This window comes from Calidris pugnax, unplaced genomic scaffold, assembly GCF_001431845.1.
Source record: "Calidris pugnax isolate Ruff unplaced genomic scaffold, ASM143184v1 scaffold167, whole genome shotgun sequence".
In the NCBI taxonomy this organism is placed as follows: Eukaryota; Metazoa; Chordata; class Aves; order Charadriiformes; family Scolopacidae; genus Calidris; species Calidris pugnax.
In genome coordinates, this window is record NW_015091045.1 from 855,053 (window position 1) to 879,755 (window position 24,703).

At 47.2% G+C, this 24,703-nt stretch overlaps 1 protein-coding gene across 9 annotated transcripts in view; it reads right to left on the bottom strand.

Moving 5' to 3' along the window:
* The window catches only part of TANC2 (tetratricopeptide repeat, ankyrin repeat and coiled-coil containing 2), a 255,682-nt gene that overhangs the window by 180,646 nt on the left and 50,333 nt on the right, over positions 1–24,703 (bottom strand). For 5 of the 9 annotated variants that reach the window (XM_014956533.1, XM_014956532.1, XM_014956531.1 and 2 more), the window contains exon 3: positions 3,941–4,012. The exons of 2 other annotated variants lie outside the window; for them this stretch is intronic. In XM_014956533.1, the coding sequence (XP_014812019.1) occupies positions 3,941–4,012 (72 nt within the window). Of the gene's footprint in view, positions 1–3,940; positions 4,092–24,703 lie in introns of those variants that run through there. 2 more of the 9 variants (XM_014956527.1, XM_014956526.1) reach the window with 1 other exon arrangement.

The window sequence follows — 24,703 nt, forward strand, 5'->3', positions numbered from 1 at the left end:
TGTGTGACACTTCCGTATCTTTTATTCATCAGGGACTGTCATTATTGCCACAAACTACGAGCCAGACACTGATGTTCTTCTGTTCATTTCATGCTGCCTTAATTAAGTGTGCACATGAATGCTCTAACGGAGTCCATCCCTTTAAGGAGGAAGAGATCATTTTTAGTCTTTTTTATTATTATTATTAAAAGATGCTGTTGCTGACAATATCCTGCCTTTTATATTAAATATATAAAATATATACGTGCATATATATGTGTATATTTCTTAAAAAAAATATCTGGCTGTAGCAACAGAAGACTAGAATTCTTGCCTTAGCCCCTTTCCCTGCAGTTCCCACCATCTCTGTGTGAGCAGAAGGTGGCTCAGCCTTGCTCCTCAGCCTGAGACCCTCCACGTGAGGTGGCCGTGTGTCACTGTGACCCACCTGCCATCAGCACCCCCTCATTACCAACACAGAGTGGGTGCTTACAGCCACCTCCAAAGCCTTCCTTGATCCTCATCAGTCACACACACCGGTGGTGCTTTGCTGTGCTAAAACTGTGTTCCTCTCATGCCATTTTGGTGTCCACCACAAAAGAGGTGTCTACAGCCAAGCAAGCCGTCTAGAAGCACATCTAGAAGGCAGGGATGCCTTTTTGTCTAATGATGACTCATCTAATGACATGTTTTAGGGTTCTGCTCCAGGAAGAGAAGAATCCCAGCCCGGACACTCCACCGGATCCACCCATGACCTCCCCATGGACTACAAAGGGTGTTGAGGGCAACAGGCAGTCCCCTTGCACCCACCCATGCTCAGCACCCCGTTGGACACATCTGAGCGACACACAACGACCACAGCTTCCAAGGCAGGAACCCCAACACATCTCAGATCTCCTCCCATCAGGCAGACAGGACAGATGAGGTACGTTGGGGACACACGTGCCCTCAAGAGCAAGCCCAAGTCCTGCAGACACACTATGCAAGGGACAGCAGAGATCAAAACCTCAAGTCTGAAGATCCTGCTTCTAAGTTTTTCCTGCTAATCATCCAAAAAGATGCAGGGGCTCCATTAGTGCAGTTGGCCATCATTTTTTCCGGGAGGGCACAATTTGACAGCGAGCTGCTCATACAGCAAGAAAAAATTGACTTCTTCCAGCTGTGCGTTGCCAATTGCAATTATTGGCTCCAGATATAGCTTACTTGACATAAGCTGATGGAGGACCTTGCTTTTCCCAGGGTTATTGTGTGCTGAACACCTCTGCTGACTCTGCAAAGCCATTCATCATCACCTGCAGCACCAGGAAAGGCAAACCCACACCAGCATCCACACAAACAAGCTACAGTGTTTTTTCAAAATACATTTGGCACCAGACACAAAAAAAAAAACAAAAAGATTTGCCCTCATTGATTTTGACTCAAAAACAAAGTTCAAATCTCCTCGGGGTAGATGTGGGGGTTTGAGGGAATTATAAACACTAAGCATCTTCTGGAACTTATGGTCTGGCAAAGATCTAAAATCTGTGCATTTCACTGGTTATTATGGTGTAAGTTCCCAGTATCTTTGACCAATCTTTACCTAAAACCGAGGGCAACTGAGGGCAGGAACTTGTAAAGGAATAAAGGTAATTATATATTTGCAAAGTTTTCAGGAGTATTTTCCCTCTTAAATTTCAAACGCTTTACAACAAAACCAGTGAACTCGACCAAATATCCACAACGTACAAGTTTCATTCCACAGATGTCAAAATGTCTCTCATTTGCCAGCATAAACAAACACACAAACAAGGTAATTGAAATAGTCTTCAATTTGTTCCAGTCTGAAAGAATATTGGGTTTATCAAACCCTCAAATTAGGGCTCATTCACGGCTGGACCAGAACTTTGGCAGTTCGTCTATAAAATATATTTAAATAAAATGGTACTGCAAAGTGCATATTTGAACTAATAAACTATTTCCTTTGGCATTCCAAGGTAATAAAGCTTTATGAACAGCTGTAACGCTTGGGCATCACGCACAGCAACGTGGAAATTTAAACCCAAGAGGAGCACCTCATTTCAGCTGGCTGGTTTATCTAATTTTATTATCACCTAATAAAACCCCTTAACCCATAATTATGAAAAAATAGGTGTTAATGTGTGCAGCCAGAGAACAACTTATGGACACAGAACAGGGCAAAGTTAAGGGTAACACTTATGGAGCAAAGAGACTTCTACACTGCAGAGAGCCTGTGTCTACAGTCACATCCATGGATCCAAATGGGATGTTTAGTGCAGAAGCTCCTTTCTCTAAGAAGCTGGAAGCATTTTTTTACCCATTTCCCCTTTACTGCCCCTCGTGCTGAAACTTCTTGCCACCCACTGCAGCTCCTACAGCCATCCCCATTAAGCAAACACATACAGGTTGGTCATTCTTTGGCATGTAAATATTTGCAAAAAAAGGCCCTGTGTCCTCTGCCCCAAAACCTGTACTTTTCCACAGGAGCTGAGCTGCTGAGTAGAAGGGCTGAGGTGTAACCCTGGAGCCTGAAAGGGGGGCACAGAACCCACCAGCATCTGAGCTGCTGCGTCTGGGAAGGACAAACCACAAACAGCAGACACAGGGGTGGACACCACGGGCCTAAGGGCAGGGAATGTGGGCAAGGGCTGGCCTCCAGAGGGAACACAGAGACAACATCATCAGATGGCAGTGGGGAAAAGAGCAACCATTCATCCTGTATCCTCAAAGCACAGAAACCCAACGCTACTTATATACAAGCTCTCATGGGCTATGCACAGCTATAAATTCCCTTAGCCCTTCCTAATTTTACTTAACTCCTCTATTTTAAAATAATAAAAAAAAACCCTTAAAATAATAAATTATAAAATAATAAAAACATCCATCTGTTAGCACAGAGCAGTTTTCAGCTGCTGATGTTTCAAAGGGCTTCAGGGTTTTAACTCGAAATTCCCACCGCCCTAATTCCGATCGCCAGGCTTCAATCACTGGCAGTGATTTCGCCCGGGCAACCTTGGCACTCTGCCAAAAAAAAAGAACAATGCTCTGGAGAAAATGTCTCCCTAATAAGTCATTAGGACACCATGACAACAGGCTTCAACCTAAATGAAAGGAAAATTATTGCTGCAATCCGAAAGAGAAAATAAGGGAATGCACCCAGCTCCTACTAGAGCCACACCTCCAAAAAACGCTTCTTAAGTCTCAAGAGCTGTGTGAAAAAAAAATACCAGCATTTCCACAATCCTCACAAATGAGCAAATGCTTAAAAATTTAAGGAAGAGACTTCAAAGGAGCCGTCAGGCAGCGCAGATCTGAGCGCTCTGCTGTCGGTGGCAGAAATCCTCCACCGGGCTCCGGTGCTGGCTTTAACCACCAACTTGTTGTGAATGATGAATGATCAACAAAAGAGTTTGTAGAATCAATATTTAGATAATATAAGAACTATTTATACTACGACCTTTTGCCCTGTTCCTGTAGGATGAAACAAAGCAAAACCCACCCCATGTGGCTGTTCAGACTCAGGGCAGGAACGCACCGGTCCCATCTCTGTCACACCACGGGGCTTTGGGGTGAAGGATACCCTCATTATTGAGAACCAGCCAGTTCTCCCCTTTGCAGTCAGCGGGGTGGGCAAGCAGTGGCTCAGTGCCAGTGGCCCACTGGTTTGTACTGGTGTGTGCTGAAGAATTCTCACACCACCAGCTCCAACAACCACCCCTCCATCTGCTGAACGGAGACACCGTACGCTCCACGGGCTGCACCTTGAGTTCCCCTCAACTCCTTCAGGCTACAGAACACCAGCCTGGGGTGTGAGTAGGAGTAAATTTGTAGCTGTGTGGACAACAACGATGGTTACAAAACTCCATAAGATGATACAGTCTGATGAAAAAACCCACAAAATGCAGATATAAAAGGCGAACAAACGAGAAACGAGTCACTGCGGCAGAACAACACTAAGGTTTACCTTGCCCAGATCGGCTCTGGCGGGAGTCTACACTTGCCTGTCTTCGGTCTGGTGGCTCCTCGTTCCCTCCATCTGCATGAGAACCAAAACAGCAGAAGTAGAACATCATCGTGGACAGGTCAGGCAGATGCAACTTTTCCTTGAGCCCCATCACTTATCTCGTAGGGCAGCGGAACAAAAGGTCCCTCCTGCAGCCTGAAACGGGGGCAAACTCTTCTGCTGACCCTTCCAGCTTCTCCCCAGCTCCCTGCAAGGGAAATCTGGCAGCTCCTCAGGATATAAAGCAGGCTTTTAATTTCTCCTACTGACCCCACAGATATTGGAATGAAATAGTAACCAAATTGTGCATCTTCAATTAGTTCCTTCACTTTGCACCGTTACGTCAAAATATAAAAAAAATATTAAGCGTATGATGAAAGAGATCCAGGTTCAAAAAGAAAAAGGAATATTCTTTGAAATGGTTTCCCTTTAAAATTATTTGTCAGCTAAAAAAAGGCAAGGCTGGGAAGAACAAAACCACTCTCATTATATCCTCTTGAAACTGTTTAGGAAAGCAGCTAGAGTTAACAAATAACAAATCCATCTGGATAAATGCAGAGTGGGACATTGCGTACAATATTCTACAATTAATTACACGCTGGCCTTCATTGATCAACTGACCAGATTAGAAACAATAGATACACACATCAATATAGATGCTGGAGCACCCGGGGTTTGTGGAAGCTGAGAGCAGAAAGGAGCCCAGCTACACAGGGTGGGGAAAAAGCAAGAGCATTTCAAACGCAGGATGGATTTCAGGGGTTATCACACCTTACGGCAGGGGGAGGGGAGCCTTTCATAATCTTTAAAAGCAGTTTTGAAGTAACTGAATTCTTAAATAGCTGGTTAAAAACTCCACAGCTGATTTTAGCATTTATACTCTTTGATTATACTAAAAGCAGCTGCACTCTGATATGGTTTTAACTCTATCTATCTATACATCCCTATAGTTATCTGCTGGGTGGGCCTATTTGGCCATGAAGTAATTCAACTTTATGAACTCCCCTTACCCCTGAGTTGCATCTGTTTCTCTGGCTTGAAAGGCAAGTTGTGTATTGAGCACAACCACAGGACTGAGAAGGTGACCAAAAATTTAAGTCTCCTGACACCCCCAAAAACCCCAACCACAGCCCAGGACACGGAGAGGATTTTTGCTTCCTCTTCCCCTGGCCAAACACTTCCAGCCCCGTTTCCCCAAAGCAATGTTGAGGCACCTTGAATTGGGCCAGTAATAGAGTTTTCTGCCACCTTTGCCTTTTTCCCTGCTCATACAACAGCTGCATGTAAAGGTCACCCTCCCAATGCCAGCCCCAGCAACCTAAAAATCCCATATTTTATGTCAACTGCCCCAGGAAGCCATCGTGTCAGCCAGGTGACAGGGAGGCCACAGACCATGACATCTTCCCTGCTCCCTTTTCTGTCCTGGTTGCAAGGAGAATGTGACATTGCAAATACAACTGCAATTTTGACTTGTTTAAGGAACTTTTATTAGCCCGGAGATACCCTCTTTGGGTTCATAGAATCATAGAATTGCCCAGGCCGGAAGGGACCTCCAAAGGCCATCTAGTCCCACCCCCCCGCAGTCAGCAGGGACACCCCCAACTAGACCAGGTTGCCCAGGGCCTCGTCGAGCCTCTCCTTGAATATCTCCAGGGAAGGGGCCTCAACCACCTCCCTGGGCAACCTGTTCCAGTGCTCCACCACCCTCACAGTGAAGAACCCTCTCCTCATCTCCAGTCTAAATCTGTTCCCCTCCAGCTTGAAGCCATTGCCCCTCGTCCTGTCACTGCAGGCCTTTCTAAACAGGCTCTCCCCAGCCTTCCTGTAGCTCCCTTCAGGTACTGGAAGGCTGCTATAAGGTCTCCCCGGAGCCTCCTCTTCTCCAGGCTGAACAACCCCAGCTCCCTCAGCCTGTCCTCGGAGCAGAGGTGCTCCATCCCCCTGATCATCCTTGTGGCCCTCCTCTGGACCCTCTCCATCAGGTCCATGTCCTCCTTATATTGAGGGCTCCAGAGCTGCACACAATACTCCAGGTGAGGTCTCACCAGAGCAGAGCAAAGTGGCAGAATCCCCTCTCTGGACCTGCTGGCAACGCAGCTTTTGATGCAGCCCAGGATGGGATTGGCCTTCTGGGCTGCAAGTGCCCACTGCCTGCTCATGTCCAGCTTCTCATCCACCAGCACCCCCAAGTCCCTTTCCTCAGGGCTGCTTTCTAACACCTCACCCCCCAGTCTGTACTGATGGTGAGGATTGTTCCGGCCCAGGTGCAGAACACAGTTACACCGAGTCCTCCTACAGTCCGGCTGGCGCAGAAGAGCATTAATCTACTGGAGGATTAACAGATGATTATCTCTGTATTTTTACTTGTAATACACTGTGTTGGGTTAGAACAGCGCTTCGCACACAGATACGATCAGCATTGCTAAAGGGCACTCGGCTCCAAGCCCACACGGACAACCTCAAAGTTATGAAGACAACAAAAAAAACCCTTTGGAGTTCCAAACATAAACACACAAGAAGCGGTAATTATAAGGACGGCAAGTTTCAAAAGTCTAGGGTTACAAAAAGAAAGTCGCAGATTAAAATCGGGAGTAAAACCCTGTATTTATCGAAAGCCACGTAATCGTCATCAAAAGACAAACTCGATGTATGTTTTTTTGCACAGTTCTTGTGAGCGACACCAGGACGGCACAGATAATCCCCAGATAATCCACTGGCGGGTCCCAGCAAACCTTCCCCCAGTATGGAGCTGGGGAGAGGCTGGGCTGGACTGGGTTTGGGCAGGGGAGACATGACCTTGGAGGAGATCAGACACACAAAGGGCTGGTGACCTGGCAGAGATGGAGCAACGGCCCCTCCTGCCCCGAGAGCGACCCAGGAGGTCCCCAGGGACAGGAAGATGCAGCACAGGGGGGTTAAATTATATATTTTATAAAAATGCCTGAAATAAGACTTCAAATCTTGCAAAAATGGAATTTTTTGTTTTTAAAACTATGGTAAAACAAATAAATGTTTGGTGACGTGAAACTGATTTCTAAGTTTTTCTTGAATTCATAGAGTAACTCTTTGCAGTAAGAGTCAGACAACAGCTTCACTCTCAGATCCATTAAAGGCAGCCAATATTTCCTTACATTAATAACACAGTTTCCCTATCATAAACAGATGTTCCACATTAACTTTAAAATGTCCTTATTCATCTCAAAGAGCTACATAATACCCCCAAAAACTCTAATACATGCCTGACAGAGATGGAAGAGTTTTGTAAGTTAGGGGAGAAAATGAATGGAGGACTTTAAGGAGTAAATTTGGTTTAAAACCTAATATTACAGTAAGGGCTGCCTGACCCCTCCAGTGCTGCTGGGTGGGATGAATTTTGGGGATGAAGGAACAGACCAAGAATGAACCTGTGCTCAACTGCCTTTTTTTTTTTAAAAAAAAACTTTTACATAACTGGGCTCTTTTCAATAAAACTGGGGATAAAATAACTGGGGATGGGCCCTCCCATCCCCAGCACGGGTTTGCTTTAGTTCAGCCCCAGCCCCACTCCTGCTGCATTCAAAAAATTGGTGAAAAATAAAACCTCATTCTCCGGGGACCTCATTCTCTCTCCCCCAGCAGCAAGAACCACCACTCCCAGTGTGGGACTGGGGACCGGCAACAGGAGAGCGGCTCTTGCTGTTGTGACAGGAGGTGTCCCAGGGAGACCAGAGCCAAAGCATCAACCTGTGTTTCATCACAGTTGGTAGGGACCTCATTCTCTCTCTCCCAGCAGCAAGAGCCACCAGTCCCAGTGTGGGACTGGGGACCGGCAACAGGAGAGCGGCTCTTGCTGTTGTGACAGGAGGTGTCCCAGGGAGACCAGAGCCAAAGCATCAACCTGTGTTTCATCACAGTTGGTTTGTAGCTCTTCCAAAATCTGGGCCTCCCATTTACAGGAGCACCAAGGGTTTTCCATGACACCACTGTTGGTAGGGAGGAAAGGCAAGCTGCTCTTTGAAAGACAGAAGGCTTTTACCCAACAGCCTAACCAGGAATCTAAATCCTACTTGGATTTTCTACTATGGAATAAATCTTCATGCCTAGATAGGAATTCACCTGTTTAAGGATGACTTGAAGGACGGGATCTCTCCTGCAGAGTCACTTGGACGTGACAAACCCAGCCCTCCTGTGCTGAGAACCTGTTCAGCTGATGCTGGGTGATGCTGGGCAGACCCGGGGTGTCCTGCTCTCTCAGGGATGTGAATGGGGACAACGCCTTCCAAAGCCACCAGGTCTGAGATGGGGACATGCTGCACAGGAGCCAGAATCCAGTACAGGTCTCTCAGGTAATTTGCAAGTTACACAATATCATAACGGGGAGAGAAACATCACAGCAGATTATCTTTCTGAATCAACTGAGGAGGATGGGGAAGGAAAAAAAGCAATCTGCTGACTCAGCATCTCAGCAGGTGATTGAGCTCCCCTGTTGCCATTGCCGCTGCAGCAAGGGCTGGAGGTTGGGTGAAGCCCAGCACAACCTCAACAGGCATCCACAAAACTGTTCAAGTGGCTTCTAACGAGGAGTATTTTGAGAATAAATACAAGCAGTGTGAAGATTGCCCAGAGAAGCTGTGGCTGCCCCATCCCTGGAGGGGTTCAAGGCCAGGTTGGAGGGGGCTTGGAGCAACCTGGTCTGGTGGGAGGTGTCCCTGCCCAGGTGGAACAAGATGATCTCCAAGGTCCCTTCCAACTCTAACCACTCTATGATGAAGCCGTGCAGAAGCACACGTGTGTGCAGACCCAGTGAAGCTGTGCAGAAGCACACGTGTGTGCAGACCCAGTGTCCATAAACAAACCCCCAGGGTTCACGTATGAACCTAACACAGGGGCAAGCAAGGGGCTGGTCTGGGAAGCCCTTCACCCTCTGCCCCATGGACCACCAACCCTTCCATCTGCCCCACACCTTCAAGTACAGGCAGCTGAAAACATGGAGCCTCCCCCAGGGAGCTCCAGGGCAGAGCCGGCACCTCCTCCCTCGCAGGCAGGAAGTGTGAAATGATGAACACCTACAATAAATCTATAAAATAACCCCACAAACAAATCAACGGCAGTAGTAGAGAAGGCTGGTACCTGCAGAATGAGAGCTGTAGGGTGAAGAGGGAGGACTCTATAAAATAACCCCACAAACAAATCAACAGCAGGTAGTGGAGAAGGCTGGTACCTGCAGAATGAGAGCTGTAGGGTGAAGAGGGAGGACTGCAGGGAGGTAAGGACCAGCCTGCAGTTGAGAGTTGAACCATCAACCTGGTTAATTTTTTTTCCTCTCTTTGCTACAAATCAAAATTTTGAAATTTTGAGCCACAATCCATCCCCTGCAGTGGAGGAGCAAGGTTACTAGGGAACAATACCATACATAATTAAAGAGTTATCTTCATATACATGCAAAAAAAAAAAGGGGCAAATTACTGTTGCTAAGGGAACATTAATTCCCACCTTTTTGAACTTCCGAGTGCTCGAGTTCACAGTCCTGACAGTGTTCACCCCCGTGTGCTCATCAGGGCTCTGGCGTTCCAACAATATGGTTAGTTATTTTATTTATGCATGATTTTAGGTAGTTGTTAATACTTCCTTTAGCAATACCTAGTATTTGGAGGCACGACCTACTCTTTGGACAACAGTTTGCCCACAGGATCACCCAGGGAAGCGCAATCAACTCAGTTGCTGTAACGATTGTCACCGTGGTGAAACACCAGAGTTATTGACAAAGCCTCAGATGCAACATCTAAAAAAAAAAAAGAGGTCACCAAAAGTAAATGGGTTGTGAAATCATTGCTAGAAAACAGCTATCTGTGTTAATTTAAAATAAAGATCAGAACAGACCGAGATAAACCTGGTTAAGGAGATTCTACAGAAGTTGCCACAAGAAACTGAAAATAGTTATTTTTTGCAAATGCCAATAGGGGAGTGAATGACAGTAAAATATTGGCTCAGGAATCCATATCTTCTTGTATCTAGCAAGCAGAGGGAGGAAAACTTCTTTGATTTTTTTTTTTTTTTTTTAAATATCTCAGTGTTAAGAAAAAACTCCATTAAGATTTACCCATTGTTTTCATTTCAGGAAGATGCTGTCTCATCAGCAGCTCACACCCCTCGAACAGGGGGCACAAATCCAAGCGGGTGATCAAGTACCCAGCAAACAGCAACAGCTATTAATTCCTTCTCTCAGTTTTACCCTGGGATTAAGCAATCTCCAAATAATCACCCAGCAGCTTCAGAAAAGCAGTCTCTCCTACTATAAATGGGCTGAGAAACGTCTGCTTCCAGTTCCTCCTCGCCTGCTTGTCTCCCCCCACCCCGCTCCTTTATTCCACCAGTTCTCCATGTAAAACCAATGACACAACAAATCCTCTCGGATGCACGGACGGCTCCCGAAGGGAGAAGAAAATCCCGAGGGTTTGGGGAATCCTACCCAGTGAATTCTGCTGCAGAAAGCCCTGCAGGGTCTGCAAAGGATGAGGCTGCAGCCGCAGCGGCCGCCAATCTCCGCACCTCACTGCCAGGTGTCTGCAGGGACAACAGCAAGTTCTTCCAAAAAAGCCAGCAGCCCCATCTCCCCGCTCCCCCCCTTTAATTACAGCAGGGTCTTGGGACACGCGACGTGACTAAACGCCTTCCCAGCTCTTTGATCTGACAAAGCAGGATTTTTTTTTTAAGGCAGAAAAACACGAGGGTGGGTGAGGCTGCTTCACGCATGCTGGGAAATCTGCTGCAAGGACTGACTGCACCAGCCGTGCCGCGGCTCCGCTACAACGGGCTCCTAAATGGGTATTTTTCAACCCGCACCCAACCGAAATGGGATTTGGAAAAGGCAGAAGACTCACACAAAGGCAGTCGTCCAGCAGTTCGGAAGGGATCCGATCCCAGCCCAGCCCGGCATCCCTGCGCTCGGAGTAACGCAGGGCGGCGCGGCTCCCAACACACATCGGGCTCCCGAAAGGCAGACGAATGGAGGGGAAGGGGGAGGTGGAAAAATAATAAAATAAATAAAAATCCCAGTGCGGCAGGGGGTGAGAGCACGCCGGATCCACGTGTGCAGGGAGGGAGCTCGGGATGGGAGGAGGAGGGAGGATGGAGGAGAGGTCTCGGCGGTGCCCAGGGACCAGCAGGGCTGAGCAATGGCATGTGCCAACGGCCACCCCGGGGGAGAGGAGCCTGGGAAGGGGCAACCGGACCCCCCCGGAGCAGAGGGGGAGAGCAGACACAGTCTGGGACTTCAGAATGATTTTAACCCCAAATTCTCTCTGATGATTCAGTTTGGGAGGGGGTGTTCGGCTTCAGAAAACAAACATTAAAATTATGATTGCGCCAACATTAGTGTCTTTATAAAAATTATTGTTATTCTGATAAAAATCATTAAAAGCTGCTTTAATTTACTAACAGAATAAAGCACCTACCCCACCAAAATGACTCCCCCCAGGGAGTGCTGGGGTGTGGGGAGGGGGGGTGTTGAGGGTGGCAGATTTGCACTGATGGAACGACAGGACAGACCTGGGTTATTAATTGCTGGATCATCAAAACGAGCTCACCAACTGCTTTCCAGAGTGAATCCCTTACGCACAACTTTGAGACCTCCCATGAGTCACAGAAGACGTACAAAAGATACTATTTCTGCACAGAATTATTTTTCTGCAATTAATGTTAAAGATAACTTGATATAAACGACTTCAAATCCTGTGCCTTTTACACCCCCAGATGCGCAGATCCTCACTCAGTGGCTGAGAACACACCACAAGCAGGTATTTTGAGAGGTAAACTCAGCAATGCAATTTAAAAAATCTCAAAAAAGGAAAAAGCCCAGCTCAATTACATCACTGCCCTGACACAAAACCAAACAAATTTTAAAAAAAAACAACAATAAACCCCCCAAACCACCAGACAAAACAAGAAGAGCTTCCCAGCTGTGTACAGCTCGTAGCGCAAAGCAACACAAGTCACAGAAATGCTTCCATAAATACAATATTACATTTGGTAATTGTTAATCCGTGGGTCATGAATTGACTTTCTGCAAACAAAATGCTAGTACTTAAGAAAATGGAAATGCCAGCCCGTGTTTGAAATACTTTAGCTAAAGCAGAAAATTAACATACATTTAATACAGATAAGGGGGTTTACCTCGTTACACGTTAAATATAGTCCCCCTGGACACAGGAGCAGTAAGCAAATCGTAAGGTATGAGTCCCTGGTTTGAAATTTCTTCTGCAAACAAAATGCTAGTACTTAAGAAAATGGAAATGCCAGCCCGTGTTTGAAATACTTTAGCTAAAGCAGAAAATTAACATACATTTAATACAGATAAGGGGGTTTACCTCGTTACACGTTAAATATAGTCCCCCTGGACACAGGAGCAGTAAGCAAATCGTAAGGTATGAGTCTCTGGTTTGAAAATAACCTTGAATATCATAAAATGTTCAACATTATGAACAAATTATTTCTGGAGCCCTGGCTGTAAGGGGGCAGGATGGAGTGCACAAACCCAGTGTTATCACCACTTTGTTAAAACACCTAAAGACCAGGACCCGAGCGCACGCGCTGCCTTGGTTATTCCATTAAACCTTATGAAATTACATTACAGATTTTATCCATAACTATAAAAAGATGTGAGCGCTTTATACTTCGTGCACTTTAAAACGGCATTAATAAGTACATTATCTAAATTTATAAACAAAGGCCAGTTCCCCTCAGTACCTGCACTGGATCTGAGCTCATTAAGGAACAATCTCGGGAGCAGAAAGCCATCTGCAGAGCAAACATCCTGCCTTAATTTGGCCAAACGGCTGTGAGAAAGGGCAAAAGCAGCCGTTTGGGGACTCTGCACAACAGGGTGAACACGAAGGACCAGGCAGAAGTCAATCTGCCCCTACTCGATTCATCATCTCAGGATTGGCTGTTTAAAAACATACATTGGAAACATGAATTTTGACATTGGAAGATTTCGGTGACTTCCTTCTATTTTCATCCACAACCTTTTTATTTAAAAAAGTCTGAAACATTCATCATCTTTTAGATAGAATAAAACTTGAAATTCATTATCATAGAATCATAGAATTGTCTGGGGTGGAAGGGACCTTTAAGATCATCGAGTCCAACCACCAACCTAACTCTGATAAAACCCATCACTAACCCATGTCTCTAAGCACTATGTCAACCCGGTTTTTAAACACCACCAGGGATGGTACCTCAACCCCTTCCCTGGGCAGCCCATTCCAAGGCTTAAGAACCCTTTCAGTGTCAAAATCTTTCCTAATCTCCAATCTGAACCTCCCCTGGGGCAACTTGAGGCCGTTTCCTCTTGTCCCATCGCCTGTTCCTTGGGAGAAGGGACTGACCCCCACCTCTCTACTATAACTCTTAGTTTCCCTAACGCAGACATCCCTAAACAGAGCAGAAAAACACTGTAATAGTTTTCCTTAAGAAAAAAAAAAACAACCAAACCCTCAGTTAAAAACAGGACAAAGAAAAATGACAGGATGCAAACTCAATAGAAAATTAGTTTAGCGGAGTCATTTTTCAAAAGAATTGGACCTTTTCAGACTCCCCGTGTTCCATTCGCTGCTGGTGACATTTGGGTTAAATCACATCAGCGATTCTCAAAGTTCAGCCAAAGAACCCAAATCACCCATCTCAATTCGCTGTGTTTTAGCTGAGTAATTTTGTTTAGATTTACTGTTCAAATTTCCAGTCCTTCCCCAAAACTGTTTTGACGACCAATTTTTCAACCTAGTTACTAAAAGGGATAGAAGTAGCCTCACTTGTTCACTATTTTAATCATTTAAATAAATGTAAAGCTGGTCTTTTTGGAAACTGCATAAAAGTTAATGGGGCAGTGTGGGAAGTAATCAGCTGAATGTAATGTTTACTGTCACTGCATCAGAAAGGTACTAATTTGCAGCAATCTACATGCATCAACTTATAATTATTTTTCTGAAATTATGTTTCAAGCTCCTACGGGGGCAATCGAGAACCACCCAGGATGAGCAGAGAAAAGAGCCCACGGTTACAACTTCCTCAGAAGTCATTGTAAGGGAACACAAATGCGATACCAGAGATGGAATTTTATCCACCCACTCAATAAAAGCCCAGGAGCCGCGACGGATGGCTTGGGGAAAGCTGCTCAAACCACCAGAGTCAGAAAATAACTTCACTGACGCGACATTAAATGTAACCGTTATCTATTTTATAAGACAATAAATAGGTTTAATAATTGGACGCGATATTGATTTAACGATAGAAAGTATGTTTTCCTCAGAATTGGTGAGCAGATACTCAAAACAGCATTTTGTTAACTGTTTTGGAAGAAGTTTTAAGTTTATCCTTATACACGAGATGGAAAATGCAGTCAATAAGATTTATTTCAGACAAAATATCTGCTCCGTTATCAAAATCAGAGGACCCGATACCTCACTCAGAGCTCCATCAAGCAAAATACTATTACGGCATCACTCTGCATTCTACTTTTATTTTTGTTCTGACATGTAGATGAAGACCTTTTGCTGACAAACTACAACACCCAGAAGATAAAGGAGGGTAACAGGTACACGAGGCGTGTTGCCTCCACAGACCATTAACCTGGACCTTCTTCCCCTGGAGTTTTATTTTCTTCAAAGCAAACTGCAACCCACCACCGCCGCCTGGAAAATTTCTGGAAGCCCAAGGCATCTTTCCCAAGCGTTTCTCTTTCCCAAATGACAGGACCTTCACTAGCAAATCTGCATTGTATCACACCACAAAAATGTAACCCCAACCCAAGGAACACACCTTGGAATCCAGACTCCCAACATCTGCAGCACAGACAACTCCATCTGGGAAACTGCTCCCGACAGAAGCCATCTCAGCCAAGATGTCAACACTCCTGCCCTGTTCGTCGCTGGTCCCACTACTGACCCAGTAGAGGTTTGGTCCATAGCAGGGTATTTGTCATCTAACTAGAGTTTGTAGCTTGGTAGAGAGACCAAGTGTTATCTTACAAGAAACTTTGTTAAAGATGCCCATAATTGGGCATTTGGGGAGAACCAGCCAGCTGGAGAAGTCACTCTGGAGCAGTTAACAGCTGGACACTGCGTCCACCTGAGTGAAACCCAGAGAGGAGAGAGATGGGACCATCTCCAAAGTGCAGGTTCTCACTTATTGCTGAGACCGTCCCTATGCTATTTCAGCCAGGGGGAAATGGAAACCCACCTTTACCACATGGAAACCCACCTTTGCCACATGGAAACCCACCTTCGCCACATGGAAACCCACCTTCGCCACATGGAAACCCACCTTCACAACCTTGTTGGGGAGCAGAAAGCCTCCCCTCCTGGGCACCCTGCTCTTGCCCTGCCTGCAGCACCATTTCTCCCAAGCCTCACCACCTCCCATGGACCCCCCCAGCTCCTCCAACACGCAGGCGGGTGCTCTCCCACGCTGCCCAAAATTGCCTCAGGCTCTCTCCAACCAACTCATCATACTCGTGCCTCCGACACAATGCCCAGAGGAGCTTCCACAGCAGGGAAACAACTTCAATTATCCTTACTCAGTAACCCAGCAGCTCCTGTGAGGCATAATCTAGAGCTGGAAGTTAAACAGAAAGATATGAAAACAAATAAACATGTTTTCGTTTACATTGAAGCACAAATTGTTTCCTTTCTTGCAGCGGAACAAAATATTCTAACCATTGAAAGATGTGGTCTCCTGTACTTTGGGATAAGGAGGTCTTACTTTCCAACTGCAGTGGCGCAGAATAGACTCTGGTGGTAACACAGGAACAGAATGAGTTAGGAATGGTTACATCACAATGGCTACATGTCATGGGGGGAAAGAGGAAAACATAAAAATAACCAGAATACAGAATCATAGAAACATCTAGGGACCTTCAAGATCATCTAGTCCAACCATCAACCTAACTCTGATAAAAAAAACATCACTACACCATAGAATCATAGAATGGTTTGGGTTGGAAGGGACCTCAAAGATCATCTAGTTCCAACCCCCTGCCCTGGGCAGGGACACCTCCCACTAGAGCAGGTTGCTCAAGGCCCCATCCAGCCTGGCCTTGAACCCCTCCAGGGATGGGGCAGCCACAGCTTCCCTGGGCAACCTGTTCCAGTGTCTCACCACCCACATAGTAAAAAATTTCTTCCTGAGATCTAATCTGAATCTTTTTTCTTCTAATTTAAAACCGTTTCCCCTTGTCCTATCATTACACCTCCTGGCAAAGAGTCCCTCCCCAGCTCTTCTATAGGCACCCTTCAGGTATTGAAAAGCCGCTATAAGGTCTCCCTGGAGCCTTCTCTTCTCCAGGCTGAACAACCCCAGCTCCCTCAGCCATGTCTCTAAGCACTATGTCAACCCGGCTTTTGAAAACCTCCAGGGATGGTACCTCAACCCCGTCCCTGGGCAGCCCATTTCAAGGCTTGATAACCCTTTCAGTGTCAAAATTCTTCCTAATCTCCAACCTGAACCTCCCCTGGCGCAACTTGAGGCCGTTTCCTCTAGTCCTGTCGCCTGCTCCTTGGGAGAAGAATCCATATTTCAAAAGGCAAAGAGCAGCTCTACAGACAGTACAGGGGTTCATTTTTTAGAAGTTGTTACCAGGTGGGAAACCCCTTTTGAGAGCTCTGGCAGCACACGCCTGGTGGCACGGAGGGAAGGGGACGGGAGCGAGGGAGCCTCCACGGCAACCGGCTCCCCAGTTCCCTCCTTGTCATCGCTGCCTCAACGCGCTTTCGCTCTCCATCTGCAAATTATAAAACACTTGTATACTCTAACAAGGCTGTCTGGGGCCTTTAGCAACCACAAGCCTTTTCAGCTTCAAATGAAAAGCATGACAGATATACTAATTATTCCAATTGACTGAATATGTTAAAATGCAATTAACTAACAACAATTAACACTGTATACAACATATGCGCTTCTTGATCACTACAACAAGAGCTACCTATTTTGTAGGGCAAATTTTGTCTTTTCATTTGTGAGTGTTCCTCTAATTAAAAGTTCAAGCAGCATTTTTAGAACGGCGCAGCGGTCACCTGTCCTCAAATTACTTGAGGAACTGGTACAAGTGACTGAAGCTCAAAACACGTTATTCTGATGGCAGGCGGTCTGTGCTGGCACTCAGCAACCCCTGAACGCCGACAGGAAGAGCGCGGTGGAAGTGATATCTTATGGATTCAAAGTCCTATTGCGCAGGAAAAAGGCTCCAAAATCACCCAAACCCAGAACTGACATGTTGAAAATATCACTTTGGCCTTGGCTGAAGCCATGGGAACCCAAACACCCATCAGAATCATCTGATTCTGACCCAAAAGAATCATCACCATGATTCTTATTCAGAATCACAGCCCAGCGGGGGTCAGAAGGGACCCCTGGAGATGTCGTGGTTCAGGCTGGGTTGGCCAAGGACAAGACGACAGATGCTCTCCCCCACCTCTCACTCCAAGGAAATGAAGAAGAAAGATAAAGAGATTAATGAGTTTAGGAAAAAACTAAACTATTGAAATGTTAATAATAAAAGGAAATACTGAAGTAGATGCAGTATATAAAAAATATACATACAGAACCGTATCAAGCTCCCAGGGAGGTGTGACCAGCAGGCACGGGGGAAGTTGCAGACTGGTCTCAGTGACAATGGGACCGGGACTGCAGAACTCACTGATGGGGATGGGAAGGAGGTGAACTGATGGGGTCCTCCTTGGCCATCAACTAGCAAAGGAAAAGAGCCACTGAAGAAGAGGAACCCACCTGAGGAAGAGCTATTGCAGGAGAAGAGCCCACTGGAGAAGAGCCAGCCTGGCCCCACTGGCCCCTCAGCTTTTATACTGGGAAGGAACACCCTATTGGTCAGTTCGGGTCACCTGACCTGTCCCCGCCTCCCCACAGGTTCCACCCCTCTATGGGGTAAACAACCCCGTCAGCTGACCCCAGTTGCCACGGCAACGAGCCTGAGCAAGGGCCTCCCCATGAGCCCAGAGTTGGCCCGTCCCACCCCACAGCAGGACAGGAGATCACCCAGTCCAACCCCTGCCAGAGCAGGTCCACCCAGAGCAGGTCCCACAGGAACGTGCCCAGGGGGGTTTGAATGTCTCCAGAGAAGGAGACTCCACCACCTCCCTGGGCAGCCTCTTCCAGGGCTCTGCCACCCTCAAAGTGAACAAGTTCCTCCTCATGTTTAGGTGGAACTTCCTATAGACAAGTCTGTGCCTATTTCCTCTTGTCCTGTCACTGGGCACCACTGAAGAAAGACCGGCCTCATCCTCCTGACACCCACCCTTGAAGTATTTCACAGAATCACGGAATTGTCAGAGTGGGAAGGGACCTTCTAGAGATCCTCCAGTCCAACCCCCCTGCCAAAGCAGGGTTGCCCAGAGCACATCACTCAGGAGCATCCAGGCGGGGCTTGAAGATCTCCAGAGAAGGGGACTCCACACCCTCCCTGGGCAGCCTCTTCCAGGGCTCTGCCACCCTCACCCCAAAGAAGTTCTTCCTCAGATTGGAGTGGAACCTCTTCTGTTCCAGCTTGTGCCCGTTGCCCCTCGTCCTCTCACTGGGAACCACTGAGAAGAGTCCGGCTCCATCCTCCTTCAACCCACCCTTTAGATCCTTGGCTGCAGGTCTCCCCTCAGCCTTCTCTTCTCCAGGCTGAAGAGCCCCAGCTCTCTCAGCCTTTCCTCATCAGGGAGATGCTCTCCCTCAATTATCTTTGTTGCCCTACACACTGGACTCTCTCCAGCAGTTCCCTGTCTCTCTTGAACTGGGGAGCCCAGAACTGGACACAGTATTCCAGCTGTGGCCTCCCCAGTGCAGAGCAGAGGGGGAGCATGACCTCCCTTGAGGCCCCTATTTATAGGTGTTGATCAGACTCCCCTCAGTCTTCTCCAGGCTAAAGAGACCCAAGTCCCTCAGCCTCTCCTCAGCAGAGAGATGTCCTAGGCCACTGGAGCACTGAACACTGGGAACAAACCAGGGGGCTCTAACGTCTAGTCCAACCCCCTGCCAGAGCAGGGTCACCCAGAGCAGGTCCCACAGGAACGTGTCCAGTTGGGTCGAACATCTCCAGAGAAGAAGACTCCAGACTCTCTTAGGCCACTGGAGCACTGAACACTGGGAACAAACCAGGGGGCTCTAACGTCTAGTCCAACCCCCTGCCAGAGCAGGGTCACCCAGAGCAGGTCCCACAGGAACGTGTCCAGTTGGGTCGAACATCTCCAGAGAAGAAGACTCCAGACTCTCTCTGGGCAGCCTGTCCCACGGCTCTGCCACCCTCAACTACCCAGAGGAACATCCCAGAGCCCCAAACCCACCAGAGCAGTGGGACCCCTCATATCCTGCCCAGCACCCAGAGCCAGGAGGCAGTAACTGTGGGGGCAAAGCACACCTGAGCCCACATGGGCACCAGGAATGGGGATGAGGATAGGAATGGGGATGGGAATGCTTCACACAACAAAGCCAGGTCCTGCAGTTGCCTCTGCTCAGTGCCTGCCCAGCCTCCCTAGGAGAGCACAAGCAGAGCCCACCAAAACCCTGGGCAAACTTCACAAGTGCTTGCAAAGATTGTATTTAACCGTGTTTTAGAACTCAAAACAATTTTTTCTTGTATAATGCCAGCGCGCCGTGTTTTATAGTTTGAGCTGCTGTGGCTATTGCGTCCCTCCTACACCTTTAATTAGTTTCAGAGCCACCCAAGTGTTAATTTTGCCACACAGGCGTGAGGAGGCTCCTCTCGGTGATTTCCCAGGATGGGAGAGGGAATTGCTGGCAGCTGGTGGTGCTGCTCCAACTGCCAGTCCCTGCTTCCACCTCCGGACCACAACGTTTCACCTGCACAGACGTAATTAATTCAATTACCTTGGTCAACTGTATTGATTCACCTCTGACTTAACCATGGGAAAGTGATTTTTGGCAGAGCGTACCAGCACCTTTGTATTAGGGTCTGTCACAATTAACACACGGTTTGAAAGGGAGATCTTCCAGCTTCAAGTGCACACATGATAATCACTGTGATATTGTCACAATTAACCACGCTCGGACAGGCTGGTACAAAAACTGTTATCACTCTCCAAGCACTGATGTGGGGTTTAGTACTGAAGGAAGTCATTTCACTGCTGTTTGAGTCTGAATAGGCTGGTGAAATTACAGTAAGATAAACTAAGGAAAAACAAAAGGGAAAACAGAAAATCCCATCTGAAAACCTTGTATTTCTCAGCATTTCATTGTTTTCTCAAACAGATGTTAACACCGAGTATTATTTTCCATCAGCAGCTCGTGCTGCATTCTGCACTCACACTGCAGCTGAATTAATTCTTCCATTCCCTCTCCAGTGGGGAGGGAATGTTTGTAGAAACACATCACGGCTTTTTATCAAAGGTATTTCCACCAAAAGCAACCAAAAACCTTCTTCCAGTCTGTTACCTCCTGGAATCCAAATAACTAGATTTTAAAGGTAGGAATAAGGGAACCCAAACACCCCCAGGAATCATCTTTCTTACGGCTCCTGTGGCACCACGCTGCGACAGAAAGAACTTCCCAGATGTAGGGAGTCACAATTTATGGCCTTTGATCATAAATCCCACTCAGGCTCCTACTTAAGGCAATTATACAGTAAAATATAAAAGGAGGTTGACAGTTCTATTTAGTTAGAAGAATGAGTAATTATTTATAAAATTATTTTCCAGGTACAACACAAGCAGCAGTAGTAATATAGACACATATACAAATAGATGGGGCTTTAGGAAATGAAGTATGCAAGAAAATTCAGCCCAAAAGTTAAATTGCAAAAGGAAAAGCAATATAAAGACAGGTGGTACCACTTTGTATCAGGTTTCAGATCCATTGAGCTATTTCTAGATATTCCTAGATTAATTTTAGATGGGGCTTTACAACATGGCACCATCTAAAGTGCCAGAACAATCTCTGCACCACCACAAGAGGCACATCCCCAGTACTCACACCTCTGAATTTCATTAGGAACAGCACAAATGGGTCTGGAAAAGGGCAATCCCTGCACCACCACAAAAGGCTCATCCCCAGTACTGCACACTTCTAAATTTCGTTAGGAACAGCACAAATGGGTCTGGAAAAGGCAGTGGGGGAATTGCCCAGCGTTGGTACATCGTCTCTGGCTGTCTGGGAAGGAGCTGGCCCGTGCCAAGGGCTGCCACCTCAGCCCAGCACTGCAGCACCAGCCCAGGCAAGCGCTGCCGAGTTCCAGGCAGCATCATCAACTGCTTTGCGGAGACCAGACATAAATCTCTCTAATTAACACAATTACAGAAGCTCTTTATAGTAATTTTTTTTGATTTATCAACCAGGAGGTACAATCAATCCAGTAGGAGCACATTACCCGTGATGGCTTATAAACATCTTTTGCCAATTAAAAAGATGTTGTGGATTACTCGCATCCTAGAAGGTAAGGACACATTCACAGAATCACAGAATCATTCAGGTTGGAAGAGACCCTTGGGATCATCGAGTCCAACCATCAACCCCACTCTACAAAGTCCTCCCCTACACCATATCCCCCAACACCACATCTAAATGACTCTTACACACATCCAAGGGATGGTGACTCAACTACCTCCCTGGGCAGCCTGTTCCAGTCTCTGACCACTCTTTCTGGGAAGAATTTCTTCCTAATGTCCAGTCTAAACCTCCCCTGTTGCAGCTTGAAGCCATTCCCTCTTGTTCTATCACTACTTACCTGTGAGAAGAGACCAGCACCGACCTCTCTACAGTGTCCTTTCAAGTAGTTGTAGAGAGTGATGAGGTCTCCCCTCAGCCTCCTCTTCCTCAAACTGAACAGTCCCAGCTCCTTCAATTTACTCTCCCTTCCCCAGCTTCGTTGCCCTCCTCTGCACTCGCTCCAGCACCTCCAGATCTCTCTTGGATTGAGGTGCCCAAAACTGGACACACCACTCGAGGTGTGGCCTCCCCAGTGCTGAGCACAGGGGCACAATCGCCTCCCTCCTTCTGCTGGTCACACTATTTCTAATACAAGCCAGGATGCCATTGGCTTTCTTGCCCCCCTGGGCACACTGCTGGCTCATATTCAGCCGCTTGATAATTAGAACCCCCAGGTCCTTTTCCACCAGGCAGCTCCAGCCACCCTTCCCCATGCCTGTACCGATGCAGGGGGTTGATGTTTGGCCTTGTTGAAGCTCATACCATCAACGTTGGCCCAGCCATCCAATCTATCCAAGTCCCTCTGGAGAGCCTCCCTATCCTCACGCACATCAACGCTCCCACTTGGTGTCTCCCACTTCAAACTTACTGACGATACACTCTGTGTCCTTAGACATTCCCTAGAAGGTAAGGACACATCCCCCAGAAGGTAAGGACACACTCCCTTCTCCTCCATCATTTCTAAAGGAGAGTGAAATATTCACAGACAAGGGCAAAGAGTTGATAGAGTGAAAGAAAACAATTTTAGAAACAAAGAACTTCTCTTACATCAATATTCCAGCAAATTCTGCTATGGAAGCTACCCACCTGACAGAGAATTTTGTGAAGGAACCCACTCCTCACAGAAATGCAAGTCATAGAGCACAAAACAATAACACCTGGCAGCTAAAGGAACCCGAGGTTTACCCTGCTCATATAATGCTATTAATGTGCACAGTAACAACAAAAAATATCCCTTCTCAATTAGAGAGAAGATGAAAAACTATCAAATAGATTCTTACAGATAGAAAATGCAGTCAGAAACAATTAAGAAGTTATTTACATGGTAAATAATCGATAGGCTAAATGCAAATTGTTTAAATGAAAGCAAAAAATAACTGCCTTATGGCAAAAACCCTGCTGGTTTTTTCCGTTAAAAAAAGAAAAAATCATTAAAAAAAGGCAGCAACAGTCTGGGGCTTTGTTTTCACATGCTCTGCCTGTATCTCACCACCACGGACACAAGCATCTGACGACAGCAGATGGCACAAAATTCAAACCCAGAACATGTGTCAGAGGTAGCTGAAACCTTGCAGTGTTGGGAAACCCTGCAAGGAGAAGACAGGAGGAGCAGGACATCCCACGGCTGGGGGGACTCCAGCAGGCAACGGGGATAAGCAGATACCAAACTTCTTCTGTGGCAAGATTAGAGTAAAATTTACTTAATCAGAGCATGTGTAAGTATGGCAAAGAACCGTCAAATTTCCAAAATGCAGGCTGACTCTTCACATGAAAAACAAGCCTCTGAGTCAAGAGAAGGCAGGGGACAGCCCAGAACCATCAGCCCTGGGGCATTTTCCTGTATTTGTGTCTTTTCCAGACAGATGTCCTTCTCCTTTCCTGGACAGAAGCAAGCAGCACCCACCACCCCATAACCTGCAGAGAACTCTGGAGAGCAGCACCACACTTCTACAGAGCAGACCAGCACACGTTGCTAGAGTCTTTCAGGTGAAGTTACAATCTACCAACCCCTGCCTCAACAGCCAAGGACTGGTGGGTCCTCTGAGGCTCATTCAACAGCATTTCATAGAATCACAGAGTGGTTTGGGTTGGAAGGGACCTTAAAGCCCACCCAGTGCCACCCCCTGCCCTGGGCAGGGACACCTCCCACCAGACCAGGTTGCTCCAAGCCCCCTCCAACCTGCCCTTGAACCCCTCCAGGGATGGGGCAGCCACAGCTTCTCTGGGCAACCTGGGCCAGGCTCTCACCACCCTCACACCAAACAAGTTCTGCCCCACATCTCAGCTCCATCTCCCCTCTTTCAGGGTCAAACCCTTCCCCCTCGTCCCATCGCTCCCCTCCCTGATCCAGAGTCCCTCCTCATCTCTCCTGGAGCCCCCTGAGGGACTGGAAGGGGCTGTAAGGTCTCCCTGGAGCCTTCTCTTCTCCAGGATGAACCCCCCAACTCTCTCAGCCCCCCCTCCCAGCAGAGGGGCTCTGATCATCTTCATGGCCCTCCACTGGACCCATTCCAACAGGTCCACATCCTTCTTGAGCTGAGCCATTTCAGCCACGTACAGATTTTCCTCTCTGTGGGCCTCAATCTTGGTAACACTGTTGCTTTTATACAGTAAAGTTCGTTAGTTGAGACATTCCCATTAATAACAGAAGATCAGGACCTATAACCAGAGATGCATTTCTGTGGGTAAAACCACCCGGGTGTCTCTCGCTGCTGCAAAAACTCCTCCTGCTCCTCCACGCTCAGGTTCACAGTTACAGCCAGGACTTGGCAAGAAAATGGTGTTAATCTGAGGATTTCATCTGGGAGAACTCTGTCAGGCTCAGTGATTTCCATTTTCTCCTCCAAGTGATCTCCATACATTGACACGCACGGAGGGGCCGGGAGGAAAGGCCCCGCGAGCACCGAGCCCCAGCGCAGCCCCCAGACCCCCACCATCACAGCGGGCATCAGATGGGAACAGTATGAGGTGGAGCCAGGAGAATAACTTCAAATCAGGATGGAGAACACCCACTTCCAAGCTGAGAGACAGAGACTAAACCTCCCCGTGGAAACCCTCTGGACTGTGGGCTTCTCACCCTGCTGTGCTGCACATGGACCATCTAACCTCATCACACTTTTTGGCCAACTTTTTACTTTCTTCTTCTCTATCCTAGGCCTGTGCTTACAGCACGACGGTTACAGGCTGTGATTTTACACCAGAAGAATTTTGCTGATACCTTCTGAAGACACTTCCCTTCGGTAGGTACAGACACGCTTGCCAGCACCATTCCATTTACTGCCAGGAAACCCAGCTGGTTTCACCCAAAAA